Source organism: Notamacropus eugenii, chromosome 2 (assembly GCF_028372415.1).
Source record: "Notamacropus eugenii isolate mMacEug1 chromosome 2, mMacEug1.pri_v2, whole genome shotgun sequence".
Lineage (NCBI taxonomy): Eukaryota > Metazoa > Chordata > Mammalia > Diprotodontia > Macropodidae > Notamacropus > Notamacropus eugenii.
The window spans coordinates 433,475,982-433,501,476 of NC_092873.1; the positions used below are offsets into that span (position 1 = coordinate 433,475,982).

The 25,495-nt window shown below is 43.3% G+C and overlaps 1 protein-coding gene across 1 annotated transcript in view; it reads left to right on the top strand.

Annotated features, from left to right (window-relative positions):
• The first annotated feature begins 13,542 nt into the window (after nucleotides 1-13,542).
• The window catches only part of SLC26A9 (solute carrier family 26 member 9), a 42,529-nt gene continuing 30,576 nt past the window's right edge, over nucleotides 13,543-25,495 (top strand). The window contains exons 1-2 of the mRNA XM_072648029.1: nucleotides 13,543-13,596; nucleotides 25,161-25,305. Of these exons, the coding sequence (XP_072504130.1) occupies nucleotides 25,181-25,305 (125 nt within the window). The 5' untranslated portion in view covers nucleotides 13,543-13,596; nucleotides 25,161-25,180. The remainder of the gene's footprint in view (nucleotides 13,597-25,160; nucleotides 25,306-25,495) is intronic.

Here is a 25,495-nt window from a genome sequence, read left to right on the forward strand (position 1 = left end):
CGAGATGAGGCAATGTCCGTCCTGTTCCTCAGTTCCAATCCACTTTTGGGTGCCATAACTGTTGACCTGAAAACTTTGTTAAAGAAAAGGCAACAGGCTAAATGCATACATTTTATGATTTAATTAATTAATTGATCGATTCCCTATTAAAGACAACAGTAATATAATGCATTATGGAGCCAGAAATGCTCTGGCTCCCCAGTGCAGAAATCTTCTGGCTTATATACATTTTGCTGTGAGAAAGGAACTCTCCTAGTTGAACAAATCATAAATTTAGTAAGACAAGACAATTAACAAAGTAACGTTGGTCAGGCCTTGCGATTCCAGGCTGGGTAAACATATGTCTCAGTGACAAGGAAGGAAATCCCACCACTAGTGAGTGGCAGGCTCCCTGCCCTAAACAGATAACTGACATAGGAAAGGGTAAACAAAGTTCAATAGAAATTAGGACCTAAGATGTCTATATTTTCTTTACCATTAATATGCCATAACATAGTATATGTCTATAGATAATAAGATATAAAGGAAAGTCCCATTATTCAAGATAGTGTCTTAGGTTAAAAGTCTCCTAAGGAATGTAGAGTCAGCCTTGGCTGGCTTTGGTGACATAGGAAGAGGTACCCTCTGAGTTTGCTTCAGAGAGAACAAAGAGTTTATTCCAAAATTTTATATTAAACATTATCAGAAGCAACAGGGCAGCATGGAGAAAAAAAAAACATCAAGTCAACCAGTCCTGGATTTGAAATCGAGTCACTGCTCTACCTCTTATTAGAAGATCCCCCATTCTAGTTCTAAATCCTATGATCCCACTGAAGAACCCTACAGACTTTTCTCTTGCCCCTTTAAAACACTGTCTTCTAATCCACAGAGTAGGAAATAAAGAACCAGACTGGTTGAAAAGCAGAGAACTGAATCAGAGAAGAGATTAGCAGGCTCTAACACAACCAGCGCCAATTGCCCTTAGTTCATCCCCCACCCTTTTTCTGTAGTCTCAAGGAGGGCCATGGTGTTTAGGGCTGGGAGTGACAGTGGCCTCCAGGTTTAAGGACCTTGCAGAGGACACAGAAACAGCAGGTTGATACTGGGGTTGGATCTGGGGCTAGGACAGAGACAAGACAGAGAATAGAGAAAAGGTAAGTTTGGATTGGGTGCGGAAAGTAGAGAAAAAATGGAGCCATTCCTTTGTACCTGCATTGACACTGCACCTTGTACAGTCATCATCATATCAATAGTAAAATCTGGCCTTTATATATAGCATCTTAAGATTTACAAAACATTTTCCACAAATTGTCTTATTTGATCCTCACCATAAACATAACCCTGGGAGGTAAAGGTGCTATTATTAGCCCCATTTTTTTTACAGGTGAGGAAAGTGAGGCTCTTAAAGGAGAAATGATTTGCCCATGGCCATACAACCAGTAAAAGTCTAAGGTAAGATTCAAACTCAGGTCCCCCTAACTCCAGTACTTCACACACTGTGCCACCTATTCAAGAAATGGGATTGATCCTGAGACTGGGGCTGGAACCATCCAAGAGAGTCAATGAAATCCTGTGACTCAGAGGCACGGCCCCTAGCAGAAAAGCATCTTTGCTTCCTCTCCTGCCTTGAGCCCAGCATCTGCCTCAAGACAGCCCCTGAACAGGATTCTGTCTCTGCCCAGGAAGTCACAAGCTCACAGTTATGATTCTGATCCTGAGGTGGATAGTTCAGTTCCTCTAGGAAAGATCCATAAATCTCTATCGAGGAAGGACGTTCATCCCAAATAGTAAAGACAATCCATGAACCAAATCCAGGGGTAGGTACATCGCAGAATCCATCCCAGTGACTGGGGGCTGATAGATGGATTCATAAAAGAGGAGGGGGACTGAAGCATTACCATCCCCCTAGATGTCCCAGGTCTCCCTACTTATTTTACAAGGAGGTAAAAACTCTTTCCCATCCCCATCCTATCCTCTTCCAAAACATACACACATTGTCCATTCTGATCCTGCCAGAGATACATTGGTTGTTCCACTGCTGAGTAGACTGGCTTGGAGTCCACACCAAGTAAGAGGATTGCTATCATCCAGAAGGGGCCATGACTGGGGGGTGGGGGGAGGATTAGGTTTAGATAATGCTAGTGAGTTTTCTCCCTGCTGAATATGCTTGGGAAAAGAGGCTTTACAAAGCATTTTTCTGGTCTCTGGGCAGAGTGCCAACACTAAGTGGAGGAGAAGCAGTCAGTAATAGAGATTCAGTTCAACACGTTTCCAAACAGCTCCAGTGACCCACACTTAGCAAGTCAAGTATAAGAAGGATCATAGATTGTCAAGAGCTAGAAGTTCCCTTAAAATTCATCTAGTCCAACCCCCTCATTTTACAAGTAAGGAAAGTGAGGCCCATAGAGATTAAGTGACTTGCTTAGGGTCACACCAGAAGCCTCAGAGCCAGGATTTGAGTCCAGTCTCCAAAGCGAATACTCTTTCCTTTATACCAACTGGATCTCCTAGCACTGAAAAATGGCCAGCATGTGACTGGAGGGTTTTCAACCCTCCGGAGGCAACAAGAAGTCAGAAAAATGAGTAAGGGGACAAATGAAGAATCAAACACATGTATTTTTTTAGGCATCTATGGCTTGGGCAGTACTATGCTAGGCACTATGGCCACAGACACGTGCAACATGGTCTCTACCTCTGAGGAACTAATAGTCTTAGCAGAATGGAGACAAACAAAGGGCAGTACATGACAGTCTTTAAGTACTAAACTGGGTTATTCAGACTCTCACATCTTTTGGAAGTCAAGAAAAGGGAAGTAGAAGGTTTAGTAGGAACTAAAATGGCTAGCATTATATATATGTGTGTGTGTATACAATACATATACACATATACATATACATGCAATTATATTACATATCTATAGGGGGCAGGGGGTAGAGAGGGGATGCAGGGTCCACACATGTAAACACACATGCAAACACACCTATGTGTACACACACACACCACACACACACACACACACCACACACACATCCATTTACCTCAAGCTGATACACCAAGCAATCAAGGGAACAAGTGTACATCCTGACCACCTACCCACACCAACACCATGTCTGACAACTCTATAGTCCTGAAGAAGGCGACTGGGCAATTCCAACCTGGGGCTGGTTTCAACCGGTATGAAAGGTTCTCAAGATGCTAAAGATTCTGCTTCTCCTGCCTAATGCCTAAAGATCCCCTGCTGACTGAAGTATCTTTAAGTACAAATCCTTTTAGACCCCCAAAAGTCAGTTCGTTCCTGTAGTAAGATATTATTTAAACTATTTCAAAAGCTCTTTTAATCTAGTTTTCATATGGAGATTTTTAGTGAAATGTGATATGAGTTATGACTATTCAAAGGAAAGAAACAATTGAAGCCAGCACAAAAATTTAACTGTATGACAATGTGCCAAATTAATCAACATTTCTATTTTTGTGAGACCCTCTCATCTACCCTTCTGAATTTTCATTGATTTCTGTTGTGTTCACTGGCAAGAACACAGTAATAAAAACTACTCCATTTATTAAAAATTAATAGATAAATGATAAAATGGCCAGGGAAAGCTTTGGAGCAAAGATGGGACTTGGCCTGGTTCCTGAAAGATGGATAGGATTTAGGAAGGCAGAGTGAAGAGGTAGGGAGAAGAGAAAACTTGCTAAGTCTTGGATGCTATTGAGGAAGATAAAATATGGGGTAAAGAGATAGGCAGACAGAATCTTTCCTGTTTCTAGAAGGCCCAAACAAGAAATATGTTAACTTAAGGTGACACAATGAGTCAATAGCTGAACAGAATTAGAGTTATGCCTCTTGTACACTCTAGACCAGGGCTTCTTAAACTTTTTTCACTTGGGGATCCACTTTCTTTAACATTAAAGCAGGGTTAGTTGGCTGTTGCATGACCTGAGGGTATGTGCAGCGCAAGGTGCACATGCTTTGTGCTCTGAACCAAGGCTTCCAGGAAGTTACTGGATGCATCACCAGCAAGTACTGCCAGAAACACCTCAGATTCCTTATGAATTTGATTTTAAATTAATTTTTGGTCATTGCCCATTCAGAAACCTTTTATTGTTGCCAAATTTTCGTAACACCATGCAGGGTTTAAGAAGTACTCATCTAGGCCATGAAGGGATATCGTGGGCCATGGAAGCTGTACCAGAATATAGCCAGGGAACAGAGGATGGAGCTTCAGAGTCCTACAGGACTATTATGGACCACCTTAGAAATGGAAGACTCAGATTTCCCCTTTTTTCCCATAGTAAAAAGTCCTCCCTGTACCCCAGTTATTTTCCATAATATTCAAAACACCAAAATCAGAATTTGAGCAAGGAGGAAAATAGTCATATTAATAATCCGTAACTAACTCCCCTCCCCCACCTACGTCCCCATTCTTGACATTTTCTAGGCAAGGTACATTGCCACGTGGCACCCACACCCATTCCACCAAATTTCTGGTTCTGAGCAGAATAGTACTTCCTCTTTCTAGAGATTTCATGTGCCCACATAACTCGTGTCTTCCATGCCCCACATTCCTGGACCCCCTTCCCACCACGTGCTCCCAGAACTGGGCAAAGACAAGAAACCGCATGATCCATGGCACATTCCTACCTCTAAGAAGCGATGTTTGGCCCGGGGAAAACAATTTCAACAATAAACTTTTCTCAAATACTTACAAATATGAAAATGGCCAAGTTCCTGCCCTAAAGGAGCTTACAATCTAACAGGGAGGAGATGAGACACGCACAATTAGGTAAAACACAAGGTAAAATATATTGAATGCAAAGGGGATAGTGAAATAGCATGCTCTAGGAAAATCTAAGCCAAGTGATATTAAAACTAGGGAATGATGAATAACTTGCCCTCTTGCCTACAGGCAGAAACCAGCTATTACAGAACTAAGGGAAATGTGAATATTGTTCTGATCAGGATTCTTTCCTAGAGACTAAAAATATGCATATGCTCTGCATGTTCCTGAAATCCTGAGGCTCCACTCCCCTGGACCCCCTTTGCCTCATACTTACCTGGAATAGTGAGACAGCCACAGCAGATTGAAAAGCATAATTCTAAGGTCCAACACCTGGGTTCAATTTCCAGCTTGACCATAACGTCTCTAGGCATTAGTTTTCTCATCTGTAAAAAGATGAAGCTAGACTAGATGACCTTTGAGATCCTTTCTAGCTCTTGACAATTTAGGGGTAATACAAAACAATCTTTAGGGGCTAAACCATGTGATTCAGACTCTCAATTCTTTAGGATGTCAGGAAAGTGTGTGTGAGGGTGCATGGGTAGGGGAGTTTCAGTGAAGGCAAAAATGATCAGAGAAACTCCAGAGAGAAGGAGATTTGCTTTTACCCTTAAAGGATGGGTTAAATTTGGAAAGGTGGAGTATGTATCAGGAAAACTGGGGAGAGGGGGACCTGATGAGTCTTGGATACTTCAAGATGTATGATCACAGGAAAGTCACTTAGTTGCTCTAAGTCTTGGTTTCCTCATCAGTAAAATGGGGAATAATAATATTAGCCCTCTTGTTTATCAAATTGTTGGAAGGAAGTGTTTTTTGAACCTTAGTATGATGATAGTGGTGTTTGTTGTGATCATTCCCACCTGGGATTCCTGATCTCCAGAAACTCATTGCTAAGGAAGATGAAATCACCTCGGAAACTCTCATCTCCTCAGACCATTTCCCTCCCTGACAGCAGGGCTAAATCATGACACCCTCGAGAACCTTTTCTGCTTCATTTCATGCATTGTCTTCCCCTATTTTCTTTGTATCCCCAGCACTGGGCACAGCGCCTGCTTAAATAAATGATACCCCATTCTGACGCTGATTAGTAACCGAGCAAAACCAAGTCTACTTCTGGGGAGCCATATTTTCTCTGTTTAAATTATAATTTACTTCTATTTCACTGTATGTATGTATATATGTTTTGTGTATGTATATCTATGTACATAGTTGTTTGCATGTTGTCTCACCTATTAGAATGCAGATTCCTTGAAGATAAGAACCATGTTTTTGCCTTTCTTTTTATCTTTGGTACTTAGCAGTGTCTGGCACATAGTAAGGGCTTAAGAAGTTCTTGCTGTCTATGGACTGACTATATGCACTAGAGATCCTCATGACTGTGATGGCAAGCCCTAATTTGTTTTAGTATTGTGTCCTGATGTAAAATATATTGTGACATCTCCTTTTGGTCAGCTGCCTTTTTAGTGCCCCCACTGTAGAGCATCACAGTGCCAGGGCGTAGAAGGACAGGAAAAAAAGTTGCACGCTTAACAGATTTTATCCTATGTCCCCTAATATCCTATGCCTAATAGGGCATAGCTTCCTTGTTCCTTGAGGCATAGTGAAGGCTGAAGGAGCCAACCCCCACAGTTGACACTGTCTTACCCACTTTGATCTTCCTCTCCCCAGATTGGAGCAGAAAGCCCACAACTGGCGCCCCAAGTGCCTGGGTCTCATAGGGATAGGGACTTTGCCTGAGTTAGCTACCTTGGTTGGCTCCTCAACCAGGTCATTCAGCCAGACTCCTATGTCCTCCTGAAACCCACACCCCAGGGCCAGATTGTATTCTATTGCCACAGGACAGAGTGGCAGAGGCTACGTTGTCTTCAGGCTAGAGGTGTTTGCCCAAGTCACCAGGCTGCTAAGCCTGAGACATGATATCTGCCCATGCCCACACCCTTGGCAGGGGCCCCAGACAAAGGCACATGCAGGAAGCAAACAGGTAATGGTCAAGCCAGAAAGCCCCAGGGGAGCCAGGCAAGTGGCAAGGTTAATCACCTTCTTAGTGATATATCCCTTAGTTTTCTCAACTCTCTGCTTCGATTTCCCTATTGGTACTCAGGTCTCTAAGCAGAAATGTGTCAGCAGGTTACCTAGAAATGACATGACTTCATCTCTGTAATCTGCAGAATCCCGAAACACATGGTCAGCATTGGCAAGAGGGTTTCAGGGGAGCATTAGATATTAAGGGCCTTAGAGATCGACCAGGTAGATCATTTTACATATGAAGAAACTCAGGCCAGGTAACAACCACTGACATTTATAGAACCTTCAAAAAAGCACTTGAGACACATTATCTCATCTGATCCCAGAAACAACTCTGTGAGGTAGAGACTGTAGGGACTATTATCCTGGTTTTACGGATGAAGAAACGGAGGCTCAAAGAAGGTACTTAACCTATCTATGGTTACACACGTTAATTAGAAGCAAGGCTGGGATTTGAACCTCAGTTCTCTGACTCCAAATCCAGTCACCACTTTTCTGTTATACCAAGCTGGAACTCTAAGCATGTGAAATTCCTAAGTCCCCCTCTATCTTCTCCATACAGTCATTTCCAAGTCTTTGGTAGTTGTCATATTCTGTGCAGATTTGCTTGGTGCAATGGAAAGTGTTGGCTTTGGAGCTTGAGGACCTACATTCAAATCCCAGCTCTGTGATTTATTCAAGACCTATGTGATCTGAAGTAAGTCACTTACTTCACCTCCCTGACTCAGTTTTCCTCATCCGTAAAATGAAGAGTTTGGACTAAATGATCTTCAAGGTCCCTTCCAGACTTCAAGCTATAAACTTGTGATGCTGTGACTTCTAAGGTCCTTTGCAGACTCTATGACCGACTCTGTTACTACCATGCCATCCTCTTTAAAGATGCTGTGAGGAAAAAGCTTCATTACTTTTCCAGACTGGTATGAACTAACACTTTGGCTCTGATGCTCACTGTGATAAGCAAAGACTGTTTCCTTTGTAGACAGTCACTCTGCATTGTGACAACAAGGATCTCAGTTCAAATGCGAGTCATGGCAAGTAAGTTCTTCATTTTAGGAGGCAATGAGGCATGGGGAAAAGGCTAGATTTGGGATCCAAGGCCCCGGGTTCTTATCCCAGATGTTCCATTTACTAGCTGTGTGACTTTAGGGAAGTCAACTAATCTATCTGTTAATTTCTTCATCTATAAATGAGAGGCTTGGATTAGATCAGAGTGGTTGAACACTGGGTCAATAGACTACATAAGGTCCTCAACATGAATATAATTGGGAAATATTTAACAAGATAAATAAAAAAATACAATAAAATAGATACTATTCATGTGTGGTTTTCTAAGTCAATGTGCAGCTACCAGGGATACTTATCTACAGTACGGTGTCTCCATTCCCTTTCTATTTGAACATCAGACTAGAGGACACCTAAAGTTCCTTTCACCTCTAAATCTGTGATCTTACTGATCCCTGTGGAGAATCTGAAACCACTGTTATAAAGTCTGTCTCCACCTGGCTGGAGGTCAGAGGACAAGTATGTAATTCCTCCACCCCCTCCGTAATGGAGTGGAGGGAGTGTGGCTGGATAGGTGGCAGAGAGTAATGAAAGACAACCAAAAAAAACCATTGTAAAAGAAGCCCAGAGAAGGTCTAGGAAGAGCCTAGATAGAAAAAAGTACCTGGAGTAATTCTGGAGGGGTAGGTAGAAGTGTCTGGGGTTTATGGCTCGGAGCACTCACTAGTCTTTCAGGCCCTTTTCTGACCTTGGAAGCAGGGAAATTAACCAAATAGGACCTTATCAGGGCATGAGGTAGGGAAGGAGAACACTGTCTCTTTGTGTGTCTGTGTCTGTGTCTGTGTCTGTGTGTATGTGTCTGTGTCTGTGTCTGTGTCTGTGTCTGTGTGTTTGTGTATCTCTGGGCAGCTAACAATATTAATAATGATAATAAGAGCTGGCAATTAACCAACCCTTTATTTTTAGACCAGACATGTGATTTCACCAGTTGAAGGAAAGCCTGGTGAGGGAACTCCTTCTTCTAATGCAGAACAGCTGCTGCCCTGTAACTTATACTCTTAGACAATTACCTGGGCTCCTGAGAATTTAGATGACTGACCCAAGGTCACATAGTCATTGTGTGTCTGATACAAAATGTGATCCTACTTCTCCCTGACTCCTTGGCCACCTCTCCAGACGCTACACAATGCTACCTCTCATTGTAACACTTGCAAAGAGTTTTACATACATTATCTCATTTGATCTCCACAACTGCCCCGTAAAGGTCAGAACTACTGACCTCATTATCTCCACTTTGCAGATGATGAAACTGAGACTGACAAGTTAAATGACTTGCCCATGGCCACCTGGTAAATAAATGTCAGAGTCAGGATTAGACCCTCAGTGTTTAGGCTTCCAAGTTCAGAACTCTCTGAGCATTTTTTTTTGCCTGGATTAATAGTGAAAAATAGAGGATAAATCAGAACTTTCATCCTGTCTCTACTGAGCACCTACCGTGCATGAGGAGACATGCTAATCTGAAGGGGATACAAAGAAAAGTAAGAAAACTTCTACCCTCAAAGATGGGCAGTTAGGTGTCACAGTGAATAAAGTCCCAGACCTGGATAGACTCATCTTCCTGACTTCAAATCCAGTCTCAGGCAGTTAGTAGCTGTGCAACCTTAGGCAAGTCACTTAACCCTGTTTGCCTCAGTTTCCTCATCTGTAAAATGAGCTGGAGAAAGAAATAACAAACCACTCCAGTATCTCTGCCAAGAAAACTCCAAATGGGTCACAAAAAGTCAGACATGAGTGAAACAACTGAACAATACCACCCTCAAAGAGCTTACGATTCAGTAAAGGGATAAGATATACACATAGAATTTTTTTAAATGACTATGATTAAAAATTAAAAGGTGATAAGCTATAAGAAAGGTGCAAAGTACTAGAACAGAAAGTACTAGCATTGGAGGTTTGGACTTCTCCTCTGCTGCTTACTGCCTGTATGACCTTGAGCAAGTCACTTAACAACCTCCTCCTCTGCAATGCAAGGGGACTGAACCAGATGGATTCCGTGTTCCCTTCTGGTTCTGGTTCTGGTTCTATGATCCTAATATGAGGACTGGGGTGTGGAGTTCAACATGACCAGGGAGTTTCATTCATGGTTTCCATGACACAGCACTCTCCTCCTTTTATTTTTCCTCATTCTCTTCCTCCTTCCTCCCTAAATGTAAATAATTTCAATCCTTGACCATCATTTCTTTTCCTTCTAAAATCTGTCCCTTGTTGATCTAATTCATGCTTCATGGCTTTAATCATCAATTATAAGGTTGTCATGCAATTGTTTCAGCTGTATCCATCTCTCCATGACCCCATTCAAGGTTTTCTTGGCAGAGATACTGGAGTGGTTTACCATTTCTCTTCTAGCTCATTTTACACATGAGGAAACTAAGGCCAATAGGGTTAAGTGACTTGCCCAGGGTCACACAGCTAGAATGTGCCTGAGGTCAGATTTGAACTCATGAGGATGCCTTTCTGACTTCTGACCTGGCAATCTATCCACTGCTCCACCTCGCCACCCCTCTATACATATAACACCCAAGGTGTTATTTTAAACTCCACTCACACTCCAGTCCCACATGTTTATCTCCTTGCTGGGCAGGATTGGATATTCCATCTAAATGTCCTGCCAAACTCAACGTATTCTAAACAAATCATCTTCTCTTCAAAAAAATAAAAACAAAACAAGATCTTCCCCTCCTAACTTCCCTGTGTAATTCTGACCTCTCCCATGTGCCTAATTAAATTCTAATTCATAATTATTTGTACACGTTTCTTCTCCCACCTACACATTATAAGTTTCTTGAGAGCAGTAAATGTGTTCTTTTTATTTTCATCTTTGTATCCTTAGTATCTAATTCATTGTTAATCATTTTCAGTCATGTCTGACTCTTCATGACCCCTTTTACGGTTTTCTTGGCAAAAATACCGGAGTAGTTTCCCATTTCCTTCTCCAGATCATTTTGTGATGAGGAAAATGAGGCAAACAGGGTAAAGTGACTTGCCCAGGATCATACAGCTAGTAAGTGAGGGCCCGATTTGAACTCATGAAGAGGAGTCTTTCTACCTCCAGGTTTGGAGATTTATCCACTGCACCACCTAACTGCCCTAGGGTCTAAGACACAATGCTTAATAAATGTATATTGAAACCAATTCAATTGAATAGGACCAAGGACAGAGCCCTTCAGACTCCCACTAAGTACCTCAGTCCAGATCCCTACTTTGAAGGTCATTCAATCCATTTACTATCTATCTATTCTCCATTTTATTTACAAAGATAGTATAAATCAATAAGCAAAATTTATTAGACATTTAATATGGTCCAGACACTCAGCTTATCTCTGGAAACAAAAATACAAAAGTGAGACCATCTTTGCCTTCAGGAAGTTTACATTCTACCAGGAGGAGACATGTTCACAGATAAGTAAAAGACAAAGTGATTTCAGGAGATGAGGTACTAACAGCTGGGACATTAGATAAGGCCTCTTGAAAAAGATGGCACTTAAACTGGGTTTTGAAGGTGTAGTGAGAAGTAGGAGGAAGAAGAATGAGCCTTCTAGGCATGGGAGGCAGTCTGTGCAAAGGAGCTCAGGTGAGAGATGGAGGATTAATTATATCCCAGAGACAGCAAGGTGATCTGTTTGGCTGGAAAGGTGAGCTCATGAAAGGGAGTAATGTATTATGAACCTAGAAAAGGTAGGCTGGAGACAGGTAGGGAAGTGTTTTAAAGGCCAAATAAAAGATTTTTACTTGATGCTAGATACATTAGGGAGCCACTGGAGTTTATTGCATCAGGAGTTTGATGCCAGGACTTCAGCTTTAGGAATTTCACTTTGACAGCTAGGTGTAGGATGTGCTAGAGAAGAGATAAGTTGGATCAGAGAGAGTCTGTCAAGTGCCTAGCTGAATACAGATATTATTCTACATCTTCTGGCATCTTCCTTATGTTTCTGTCAAGAAAAAGAAAAAAATTAAGCCAGGTTAAGCCTGGGGTCCCTTTCTTTAGTCTGCATCTATTTCTAGTGAATTTCCTCTCCCTCTTCACCCCCATTACCTAAATTTAGACTCCTATCATAACTTTGTAGGAAGCAAATCCTATGCTGAGATCTTTCCAGGTATCTGTTCTCCATCTACTTCTCTCTTAAAATTTCACCCTAGACCCCCACCCAGTAATCAGGCAGTGGGATGAGGTCTAGAGGGTCCTCTGGTGTTCCATGACATCCATCAAGAGCCTTCCCCCTTCTACCAACAGCCAGTCTAGTTTCTAAGGACATGGTGGAACAAGAGTGGTACCTTATCATTCTGCTGGGATCAGGAGACATGACTTGGGTTTGAGTGTCAATCTATGTATCTCTCACCTAAGAAGTAGAGATGGTATCACCTGTACCTTCTCCTCCTCCCTCCCCCCCCCCCACCTGAGTCCCTCAGAATATGTGCCTTCCTCTAGAGTCTTCTAACACTCCAAATCAGGGATTTAATGCTAATAATAACTCACAACTTGGTGGTATAATGGATAGCACGCTGAATGCGGAATCAGGAAGGTCTGAATTCAAATCCTCCCTCAATCCTTTACTAGGTATGTTACTCTGGGCAAATCAATTAATCTCTCTAGGCCTCAGTTTTTGCATCTATAAAATGAGGGGTCAGATGCAAAGGCTTCTGGGGTCCCTTCTAGCACTAAATCTATGATTCTATATAATATCTTAAGGTTACACAAAGCTTTCCTCACAGCTCTCTAAACTAAATGATAGTAAGCAACACTAGCTACGGTGAGGAAAATGCATTCCCCTGACTAACGCTGTGGCTCAGAGGGTCATTAATTCCTAAGCCCCTTACAGGACAGCAGAGTCCAGAGGCTCCACGTTAGGAGGTCAATTTACCTCAAGAAGATTCTCTATATAATAATTTGCATTTCTTTAAATCCTCATGTCTCAATTCCATTCTCATTATAACTTCATCTTCCATTTTGAACTCCTCTGGGAAAATCAAGGGGGACAAAGATAATTCTATCCATTGTACCAATGGAAAAATTAAGACCAGATAGTTTGAGGCTAGCTTAAAGTCAGAAGCAAAATGAACCTGGAATCCTGGTCTCCAAACTCTTCAGCTCAGAGTTCTCAGCTAAGCTCCAAAGCTTCCCCAGGGCTCTCTTGGGGCCTCCTAGGGTTTTTTTCTTTCCTTTTCTTCTGGATACCGGGAAACCCAAAGCAAACTCTCTTCCTCTCGGCTCCCCCCATCTTCAAAGCAGACCAGCGGAGGGACCCCCCTCCCTTACACACACGTACACCCTCTGGCCTCAATGGGCCCCATTGTCCAAGAGGCCCTTCTGGTCTGGTGACCCCAGCCCCAGGGCAGGAGGGGGGGCTCTCCAAGGAGCCTGCCTCAGTCACCCTCCCTCTCCTAGGCCTGCCGCCCTGGGGGAGCCTCCGGGGCGGGCCCCCCAGCTGAATGTGACCTATTGTCTCTGGGGTGGATTTAGGAAGTGCCAAGCTCCCATCAAACAGGCCTTCTCCCCAGGTGAAACAACAACAGGGTTGTTCACTTGGGACCTTCTCTGCTTATCTCGTTTTCCTATCTCCTCGGGCTGAGCTGTGGTATTCTGTTCGTAACCACTTTCCCTCAGAGCCAATCAGGTGTTGAGGTTGGCTCTCCTGGCTGGGGGCGAGGTTATTTATAAATCGCCTCCCTGGAATATTTGAGCAGAGTCCTTTCACACACCTCCTGGAACACCTCTCTGCTGCCTGGAGCCCTGCCCCATTCTGCTCCCTCACTAGTAAGTAACCCTCATCCCAACCCTTCTCTGATGGGGGGCAGGGGGTATCCTCCAAGGGCCTGTACAAAAGGCACTGGAAATGGGAGGGAGACAGGACACCAAGCAATGGGGGGGGGGGGGCTGAGAAAGGTTGGGCATGGTCTGGCAGACCATGCCAACTTGAACTCAGGTAGGAGGGATAACAGTAGTTTGTAGTCACTGTCACTGTCCCAGATTCAGCTTCCCTATCCCCTCCCACCATTCTCTGGGGGTGCTGTGCCCGTCTTCTCTGGCAGTGCCCTCTACTATAATCAGCACTCGGGTTACTCAGCAGAGGTCGGCAAACGTATTTCATTGCTCTGGGCCAAGGACCCCCTTTCTACAGTAACTCTGTTTATATTACATTATAGCCATTTGGGTAAAACAGGGTGAGTCTCCTATGAATGAAGACAGTGTGGAGCAGATAGTAGGTGGTTAATAAATGCTTGTTGCCTGGTAGGTCAGTTGATAGGAAGGATAATGGAAAGAACATTTGAGGAAGAACCAGGGTTTAGCTCTAATTTAACTAATTGAGTGATGCTGAACAAGGTATTTCCCTTCTGAGGGGAGAAGTTTCCTTTCTCAGTTTCCTTCTCTGTAGTCATAGAATCGTAGACATATAGAGCTGGAAAGAGCTTTAGAGGTCATCCAGTCCAACTCTTTCATTTCCAGATAAAAGAACTGAGGACCAAACATGAAGTGACTTACCCAAGGTCACACAGATGGTAAAGGGCAGAGCAGGAAACAAACTGAGGTCCTGTGATTCTCAAGTTCAATGTCCCAAGTTCCAACGATCTTCCACCATACATACTATACTATAGTAGAATGGGCTAGACAACTATGATTTCTTCCCAGTCCTAACACTCTACATGATGCTTAAGCTAGAAATGTGTGAAGGGCTTCATCCCCCGTGGAGAAAGAAGAGCTACCAGCTTATTTTCTGAAAACTTCTTGGAGAGAAGAGAAAGGGAAGGACAAAACTATTGGGTCATTCTCAGGGATTTCTGCCTTGTGCCTAGACTTCTTTCCTTTTTCTTGGGAGCATTCAACTCAGAATCAGCAAGACCCAAGTTCTAATCCAACCGAAGAAACAGGAACTTACTAGCTGTATGGCTCTGGCCAAGTCTTCTAAATTGTCTGCTTCAGTTTCCTCATCTGTAAAATGGGGATGATAATACCACCTACCTCTCAGAGCTGTTGTGAGGAATAAAATGTTATGAGGAATAAAGTGATTTGTGAACCTCAAAGTTCTATATAAATGCTAGCTGTTATTATTATTAACCTCTGACCAACCCAAATGATCCCAGCATCTTTCCTCTCCAACTTTCTCCCCACCCCCACAATCTTTCCCATTGCAAGCAGATGTTTTCTAACTCATGCAGATGATTTCTGAGAAGTCAGGGCAGACAAGGAAATGCCCGATCCACTCCCCCATTAGAAGGAGAAATCCAGGGGTCCAGACATCAGTCAATAGCCTACACAGTCAGGAGTAGAAGCCAAGGGTTCTGAATTCCAGTTGGGGGCCTCAGCAAGGCAGGATCTTCGAAAGGAACAATTGCTTGAGGGCTTCCAAGAGCTAGTGAAGAATGTGTAGTAGAGAACAGATGTAGTGGAAAGAGCACAGAACTAAGAGACATGAAGAGGCTTGGGTCCATATCCCAGTTCTTCTTTAGGCCAGTCATATGACGTTGGTCAAGCCACTTTCTGTCTCCTGAGCTTTTTCACAAATTGTAAAATTAGGTGATTGTATTCCAGAAGACAACTGTCCCTTCTAGATCCTCAAACAGAGGTTGGCAGAGTGACTACTGTACTGGACTGCTCTTGGATGCTCTGGTGACCCATTAATTAGAAGCTGGAGAGGCAAGCCCTTTGAGGTCAGAGGTTAACAGCCAGGAGCTTGCTAGAGCCAAACCTCTGAGGAATGGCATAGCCAGAGAAACAAGGCTTTGTCCCTCCTTGGACACTTCCTTTGCTAAAGCACTGGACCCTGTTCCCCAAATGTATCATACCCCAATGGCATGACCAGACTTCAGTGCTTCCTGATATCAGGACTAGTGCTATTTGTTCTTACCAGACTCCAACTCCTACTCCCCCTTTTTGAGAGAAAGAGATCTTCAATAGCTGGTTCATATTGCAGGCAATGGGCACTCCTTGTCCTCTGACTTTTTGGTTTAGTTTTTTGGGGCTGCAGACTAATTCTGAGGTCATCCATACCCCTGACTCTGGATAGAATTAGTTTGAAACTATCAAAGACACAGTTGAGACCCCTGTTCACAAAATTCTTCAGGAAACAAGATGAGGAAAGAGATATATTTTTTGGATGAGGCCAATGCAAAAATTTGTTTTCCTTGACTATTGAAATTTGTTATAAGGGGTTTTTTTATCCTTTCTTTCCAGTTGGGGGAAGGAGGGAATAGAAAGGAAAATAATAGATTTCATGGAAAAAAATTTAATTTAATTTTAAAAGAAAGTCTTCAGGAAAAAATATTCTAACAACAATTCCTTTGATCTCAGGTTGGAGAAGCCAGGGTGGGGTAGAGGTAAGAGGAAGATGGCAAAGACAGGATAACTCAAATTCTATAGGTATAAAGAATCAATCTCTAAAAATTCAACATGAAACAAAAATCAGAAGGGCATGATGAAGAGACAAAAGGAGGCAGGAGAAATCATTAGAAAAATTCCAGTTACCTCTACCCTCCCACTCATCTAGTGGGATGAGAACTTTATCTCAAACCAGCCCCTCACCCTAAATCTCCCCTGTCCCGGCCTACCCCTGATTAGCTGGATCTTCCAGGTCCCTCATTCTGTAGAGGAGTCTCCCAACAACCAGGGCCAAGGGGAAACCTCTAAGTGACTTTTCCTCTTCCCAAAACATAGCTACTGCCAGAGGAACAAGTGATAAGGGACAAAGATTGATAAAGAGAAACCCACCTGACTGGGTTATGGGTGGGGAGGTTGTAAGGGTCTAAATTCCATAGTAAGTCTCAGATTTGACCTCCATAACTGACTCTATACACTCCATAAGGGTACCTGACTCATCTTCCATTCTGCCTTGTTACATATCTCCCAAGCAGATCACATCCTTCCCCCACTTGTCCTGAGAAACTGGGGGAGAGGCTTGCATGAAATAAGGGGAAGTGGACAGTTTTTTCCAAATTACACATAAGGTGGAAGGAGGGGAGGGAAGGGAGGTTGGGTAGCTTATCCAAGGTCATACAGCAGTCAGGACAGAGCCAAGAAGAGAGCCTGGAAGTCCTATCCCACGTCAGACTACTCTGTACCCCAGAGCAAACCAGATAAGCCCGTGGCTGACCAAAGCTTCCAATGAACAAAGCTCTAAAATGAGAACAAGAAGTCAAGTAGGTTTTCTCCTCCGCTAAAAACAACTTAGCTTTTTTTCAGTCCAGAGATGACTTCATGGGTATAAGGAACTCCCAGTGTGAAAAGTCTCTTCACTGATACAGATGGTCAACTTACCTATAATTTATAATCTTAGAGAGTTGCCCAGGGCACTGTCTGGGTAAGTGATTTGCCCATGACCATGCTATAGTCTTGCTTCATTCCTCTGGCCCCCTTCCCCTACCAAGTTGTGGCTTATACAGGTTAAGTGACTTGACTGCTGTCACACAGCTTATTAGTCTCAAGCTTCTTGCTTGTAAAGACAGCCTTCTGTCCATGGTTACTTCTCCATAATGACCTTGGTTTCACAACCTCTCTGGGTCTCAATTTCCTCATCTGCAAAAGGCAGGAGTTTGGACTACATACCCTCAAAGGAGGCTTGTAGTTCTAAACCAATGGTCCTATGAATGCTCTGGTTTGATCCCCAAGGAATTTGGAAGTCCAGGTGAGAAATCTGGGACTTTAAACAGTTAAAGGGGATCTGGGTGGAGAAGAATGGGAGTCAGTGAAGAGATATTCAGTGAGAATAGGAGTAGATTCCACAGCCTGCCTCCATTCAATAATGGCCATTTCTCATTTACCCCTCTCCTTATATCCAATCATTCACCTGGTATAAAGAATCTGGAACAGGTTTGTCCCAATCCTAGACTCCTTTCCCCACCAAGTTTTGCAAGCCCATTCTGACGTCTGCTCCCTCTGAGTGAAGGAGGGGCTGAGGGCGTGGAAGACTCATGTTCCCAGAGGCCTCCACTTCCCTATCCATTGCTGGGAGTTCTTGAGCCCTTCTCCCTCCACTCTTCCCCGTCTGAAATTCTCCCCCACACCCTTTGTTTTTTAACTCCCACAAGCCTTGGGGAGCCTCAGTTCCATTCCCCAAGGCTCAGGTGGGTGAGGGGATCTCCCCTTTGTTCCTGGCACCTGGGTGCTGGGGGACCTTATAGGGACCTGAGACTGTTTGATCTACGCCAGGTCTCATTGATACACACCAATTATAATAGAGCACTTGACTTTTTTTCAGAGATCCTGACATCACCCTTCCAGGCTGCATGTTTGTTTAACTAAGGATTGAGTCCTCACGTTTCCTACAGCTCTCTACCTCCCTTATTTCCTCCCTCCTAAGGTTCCCCACCCACAGCTTGACTTTTTAAGGACCTTATCCCAAAGGCCCATGCAGCAACCCTGCACCCACCCTGAGAGGACCCTTTCTGGGACCCATATCTCCCAAGAAACAATGCCTTTCCCTCCTAGCATGGCCTGAAATGTCCTCCCTCCTAAACCCCACCCCGTTTCAAACCCTGCTCTTGTAATTAGGAAGTATGACAGGTTCTCTCTCCACTAGATTCTTGGGGCAGGTCCCAGAATTGGGGGTTTGGGACTTAGTCATAGATCCAGAGTGCCATGATTGGAGGGATGGGGACAGAATCCATGCCCAAGCCTACCCAGGACTAGAACCAGAAGCCAAATGCGGGAAGTCTAACTCTTCTGCTGGGATAAAGGTATCACATGGTTCCTATAAACCATAGAAATTCCACCAGCCAGTCAAAGACATTGATTAAGTACCTACAATGTGCTTCCCAATGCAGGCAGCACTGGACCTCTGTTTGCCAGCAGGAAGAGGCATAGCATCATAGATCTGGAGAGGGAAAGGACTTTATGTAGAATACAACCCCTTCTTTATGTAAACGAGAAAATGAAAACCAAAGAGGAAGCGAGGAAAACAGAAAGGAAATGAATGTCTATTAAGCACCTACTGTGTGCTAGACACAGTGCTAAATGCTTTAGAATATTATCTCATTTGATCCTCACAATAATTCTGAGAAGTACATGTCCCATTTTTCACTTGAAGAAACCAAGGCAGACAGAGGTTAAGTGACTTGCCCAGGGTCACACAGTTATTATGTGCCTGAGATCAGAGTTGAACTCAGGTCTTCCTGATTCCAGGCCCAGCACTCCATACTACCACTAGTCCATACTACTCCACATACATACTACTCCACACTACCACTGCCTCTAGATGTTAAGTGTTTTGACCAAGGTTACATAGCTAAGAAATACCAAAGCTGGGATTTGAACCCAGGTCTTGTGACTACAAATTAAGCATGCTTTCCACCTTACCACACCATTCTCCACATCATCTTCCTACCACATCATCTTCTTTCACTTTCTATTACAAACTGAACTTATAAAAGGACTCTCATACTTCCCTCCTATACCAACCTGATTGAAGAAGCAGAATTCAGGCAAATTACATGTGGCAAGGCATAGAAGCATGTTTTCCAGTCCCTATAATGCTAGAAAAACCTGCCACTGTTGCCATTTGGGCATATGCTTTCTCTGTGTCCTCAAAGGGAGCTCATAGAAGGAGAATTCAACAGTGAGTCATTCTTTTTTTAAAATAAATTTATTTTTAACATTCTTTTTTATTTTGAATTTTTAATTCTCTCTCTCTCCTCCTACCCCATTGAGAAGATAAGTAATATGATATCAATTACACGTGTAAGATTATGTACAACATATTTCCAAATGTTGCCACATTACTCAAAAAAAGTGAAAAAAATTATACTTCAATCTGTACTCAGAGTTCTTCAGTTTTCTCCCTGGAAGTGGATAGCATCTCTCATCATGGGTCCTTTGGAATTGTCTTAGATTATTCCATTGACTAGAGTAGCTGTCATTCACAGCTGATCCTCATTACAATAGTACTGTTACTGTGTACAGTCTTCTCCTGGTTCTTCTCACTTCACTTTGCATCTGTTCATAGGAGTCTTCTCAGGTTTTTCCGAAATCATCCTGCATCATTTCTTATAACAACACAAACAGTATTCCATCACAGTCATATACCACAACTTGAATGAGTCATTCTACTGTTACTCTCTTGAATGCTTTTCCATTATGACTCTCCTCCTTTTCACATCCCTAAAACCCACCCAGGAGCCAGAATGGTAATCAGAACAGGCCAAGGCCAAGAAAGCAACAGCCAGGGTTGGAACATGATGCTGAGAAGCCTAATGGCTGAGGAACAGGGCAGAACTTTGGTTCACTGAACTGAGCCAATAATAAGAGTATCAACAGCTAGCATTTATACAGCAAGACAATTTCTTCAGGTCAATCCCAGTGAACTAAGAAATATAACTATTTTTGTCCCCATTTTACAGATGAGAGGGAATGAAGTTATAGACTTTTGAACTGGAAGGAACTTTAGAGACAAGCTCCATCATTTTACATTAGGAAACTAAGGTCCAGAAATTACTTTCCTAAGGATACCCAAGTGGTAAGTGTAAAACCAGGCCTCAAAAGCAGGTCTTTTTGACTCCCAAGTCTAGTATTCATTCCTCTATTACCATCCTGCCTCAGGACTGAAACTGAGCTGTTTACCCATGGGGAAAATAGCCAAACTTGCTCAATCAACAAGTACATATTAAGCATATTCTTAGGAAGGCAGAATGGTATTGGGGAAAGAGTCCTAGACTTAAAACCAGAAAACCTAAATTAGAATGCTAGCTCTGCTACTTTTTACCAATATGACATTAGGACAATCCTTTACCATTCCTGAGCCTCAGTTTCCCCATCTGTAAAATGAAGGGTTTGGAGATGGCCTCTAGGTTCTCTTTCAGCTCTAAATCTTATGATTCTCTGTGCAGGATAATGGGCACTGAAGAATCATACGATTATGGATTTAGAATCGGAAGGGACCACAAGGGTCATCTGATCCAATCCCCTATTTTACAGATGAGGAAAATGACTTTCCCAAGGCCATACATAAAGGAAGAACTTGAACTTAGGTCTTCATGTTGCCAAGTCTATGCTCTATCTCATTACTTTTCAATACAAAGTATAACACAATCTCTACCTTTAAAGAACTTAAAGTCTAGTCAGGGAGATGAGATGTGGACAGATAAAAAGAAAACGAATAACATAATAGAAGTTAAAAACCAAATGAGTGCTACAGTTAGAAAGGACTCTATATGTCACTCCAGAGGAAGGGAGATTACTGTGGTCTGGGGAGGTCAGAGGAAGCTCCAAAGAAGTAGCTGAATCTGAGGTGGGCTTTGAAGGAAGAGCCAGATCCAAAAAAGCAGAGAGGAAGAAGAACGTGAGCACTCAGTGAGTGAGGGTTGGGAGGAAGGAATGCATTCACAAGCTATTTGGGGGCAATGGTGAGTGTGGTTAGACTGGAAGGCTCCAGATAGGGAACAGATAAGGCTGAGAAGGTAGGTTGGGACTAGACCATGAAGGATTTTGCCAAACTAAAGAGTCCAGACTTGATCCTGTAGGCAACAAGAAGATATTTTGAGGGGGTGAGTTATGTGTACAAAGTGGTGCTCTATGATTGATCTGGCAGCAGTGACTTGAACCCAAAGAGACTGAAGGCAGACAGGCCAGTTAGGAGGTGATTATAGTAATCTGGGTGAGAGGTGATGAGGACCTGGATGAGGGTGGTAGTGGGAATGGAAAGGAAGGGACACATGCATGAAAGGTATTACGAAGGAACTATTGACAGGTCTTGGTGACTGTTTGGATGTGGGGGTGAGGACAGGGTGGGGTCAGTGATGACTCTAAGGTTTCGAGGCTGAGTGACAGGGAGGATGATGGTGTTGTCATCGAAATAAATAGGAACTCTGGAGGAGGAGTTTGATTGGGGAAGGGGAAGGTTTGATTTTAATGATGACTAGAACTTCTAGTTTTTAAATAAAGACTAGTTTTTATTGCAAGCAAAGAAAAACCAGTTTTCTGGTCTTTCAATAAAGACTAGGAAGGTTTCTTCCAAGAGACAGTCACCTGTCATTGAAGCATCTTGGCAGGTAAATCCAAACACCTCTTAATGTTCATATAGCAATTTAAAGTTGACAAAGATACCCTGTTTTGTGTGAACTGCACAGCAACCCTACAGGGACAACTGCTCCTGCCCCCATTTTTGTAGGAACAGACACAGAAAGGTCAAGGAACTTTCTCAATCACATCAGGATTTAAGCCAAATCCTTTCTGACTCTAACTCCAACCCTTAACAGTATATCATATAGCTGCTCTATTTTCAGCTCATCATCATTGAGCCCCTTTGGGGATGTCACTGTGAGAGTGACTGGTTAGAACCACCAGAGTAGCCCCCCTATAACTTAATCTATTCTCAATAGCATGGGAGTAAATTCAAAGACCAGTAAGTTACTATGGGGTCTCAGGGAAAATAGCCTTACTTCTTGTAAACTATACTATTCCTCTTGGTTCTTTAGGAAATCAAAACATTCTGAGATCTAGGAGGATAGGACAAAGAGACTGAGTGGGAAAAGTACCCCTATGTTTTCTCAGAAGGATTTCAGACTACTCTAATAGCTTTTCAAGTTACCACTATTCATCACTCAACCAACCTCCCCTTGAACGACTAGGCCTATGAAGTCATCCTCCTACCTCCTCATTTCTCTCAAGTGAATGGATACATAGGACATCCCACTTCCATTTTCCCCCTCTCACTTCGATTTCTGCCCCCTTCCCCTACCTAGAAGGAAGATGCAGCCAATAAAAGTAGCCAGCTCTGTACCTTACTATGTGACCTTGGCCCAAATAATTTCCCCTCCCTAGGCTTCATTTTCCTCCTCTGAAAAAGAGGAAATTGGACCAGAATGTCCTCCAAAGTTTATTACAGTTCTAAATCTATGATCCTGGGTGGTTTAGTGGATAGAGTACTAGACTTTGAATCAGGAAGATCTTAATTCTATCTTAATCCTACCTCATGCATTTATTATCTCTTGGACACTAGGCTAGTCACTGAACCTATGCCAGCCTTGTTTTCCTCATCTGTAAAATGGGAATAATAACCAAACCTACCTCCCAGGATTTTTGTGAGGATAAAATGAGATATTTATAAAGCATTTTGCAAACCATAAAATGCATCTATGTCATTGATGTTCCATTGTTTCAGTCATGTTTGACTCTTTGTGACCCCATTTGGGGTTTTCTTGGCAGGGATAGTGGAGTGGTTTGCATGTCCTTTTCCAGATCATTTTACAGATGAAGAAACCGAGGGAAACAAAATTAAATGACTTGCCCAGAGTCACACAACTAGTATCTGAGGCCAGATTTTAACTCAGGTCTTCCTGACTCCAGACCTGGTGCTCTATGCACTGAATCACCTCACTGCTCTCCATGAAGGTTAGCTGTTATTATTAATGGTATGGTCTGGGTTGTTACCTTCTTGTTTCTTCTTGCCCCACAAAAAACTTCAGTATGAATTCTTTCACTCGGTCTGTGGAGAACACTTTGATTACCGGATTCCTAGTGGTAAGGGAGTGTGGTACAAAGTAAAGACCGTTGGCCAGGTTCAAACTCTGGTATTTACTACCTGTATGACCTTGGGCAAGTAATTTCCCTTCTCTAGGATCCATCCACAAAATAAGGGGGTTGGAGCCCCCCAGTTGTAAGGTCCCTTCCAGTTTGGACTTCTGTGATCCAAAGTATAGATTCCAGGGATGAAAAAAGAAACATGTGGCTTTGGGGTCTGAGGATTACATGCTTTGCAAGCAGCAGCCATCCTTGACATCAGAGAAAATTGGACCTAAAAAGGACCTTAGAAACCTTTGGGTTTCACAACCCAAACCATACCGTGGCCTGGCAAAATAATTAATTCTCCTTCATCCACTGGTACTTTTACCTTCTGAAGCTTCAATCAGTAGTTGAGAAAAAGAAGGGAATCAGGGGCAAGAAGAAGAGAAGACAGACCTACTTTTTTTCTCCCAAGTTTATAAGGTTTTTAAAAGTGGGGATATATGAAGACTGGTCAAAAAAATATGGCATAGATAAGCTACTAAGAAACATTGATTTAATTCTACCGCCTCATCATAAATACAAGGAAATCGAATTCCAAAATAGTAAAATGCCTTGGCTGGGATCATATAGTGAGTTAGCACTACAGCTAGGGCTATAGTCCAGATTTTTTGGACTTACAGTTCAGTGCTAACCATGCAATCCCAACCAACTCATTCACTTTTGACAATCATCACCACCTCCAAACAGAGAACTGATCGTGAACAAAAAATAAAAAATCACAAAACAAAAACAAAAAACCAGTCTCACCTGGCGTTACTTCAATATTCACCATGGGTAAATGGACAAGTGGCTCTTAGCCAAGGAGGGAGAGGCAACCCCCGCCTTCTATGTAGCTACTCGGTTTCAGCCCCAAATCAAATGATTTTCCAAACCAGCCACTCCTACTCCCAACCTCCTCAGCTCCCCCCTCCCCAACACCCAACTTATCCCCTTGTGGCTTCCTCATAGCATTAACCCCACCTTGCCCTTACCCCTTCCCCCTACTCCCCCCCACACACATCTTGCTCATCTCTTCAAGTCTCCACCACCCCCACCACCACCCCCATAGCCATCTGGTCTGTGCATGATCAGGGACTAAGGAGAGGAAGCACCCCCAAAGGCACCTCCTCTAGCATGTACCCATGGAGTATCAAAAGATCAAGGAGATAAAGAGGTGGTACAGAAGGGAGTGGAAAGGGTTAGGCTCGGGGAACTGTAGGAGTGAGAACTGGTGGCATGCCCCATCCAGATTTCCCCAAACAAGCTATTGTCCCAGGAAAACCTGTTGGTAGAGTCCTAGATGCCTAGTTCTGAGACCTCAGGCTGGTAGGGTCCTCCCGAGGTCACATCGGAAGGCATATTAGAAACTGCCTCCAGGCAGTTTATTTGCACAATTTCTTTTCCACTTAGTGACCGAGTGTGATCCTTCCCTCGTACATGAGAAGGGAAACAAGATTCAGAGAGAGGTAGTAACTTGGGAGTTCATTGGGAGGCAGGTGAGTTGGAAATCAGAGACTGAGGAGTAAGGAACCCAGATCTGTCCTGGCTCCCACCCTCCTGCCCTTGTCTTTACTGAAGGCTACGATTTCACAAGTGTGGAGTGCCACATATCTACTAGGCTCCGTGTTTCCTTCATCAGTCACTGGGAGGGAAGTCCGAGTCAAAGTGAGTCCTATGGAAACGTCTGAAAGAGAAGAGGGAGGCACCTTCCTGAATGGGAGGTAGTCCCAAGTTCAGGGGGTGGGGGAAACCCAGAAGACAAATCTGCAGCTAAAAAGCAAGAGGAGAGAGAAGACCACAACTGGCACTGAGGGGAAATGCCTGCTCATCATCTCCTCTGTCTCCACCAGGGCTTGTAGAGGTTCCAGACATGAACCAGCCCAGGCCTCGATACGTGATAGACAGGGCTGCATATTCCCTCCCCCTTTTCGATGAGGAATTTGAGAAGAAGGACAGATCCTACCCAGTGGGCAAAAAACTTCGTGATACTTTCAGGTAAGATGCCAAGCTCTCAACCTCTGCTTCTCTAATCGTCTCCTGCCAGCCCTCTTGCCAACAGAAATCTATGGTCCGCTGACCAGCATTCTTAGGAATGGGAGCAAGGAGGGGCAAAGAGAAAAGAACCTGGGCAGGTAAGAGCCTCAATCTTGATTTAGGATCCAAAAACCATGGGCCATGTGGAGGG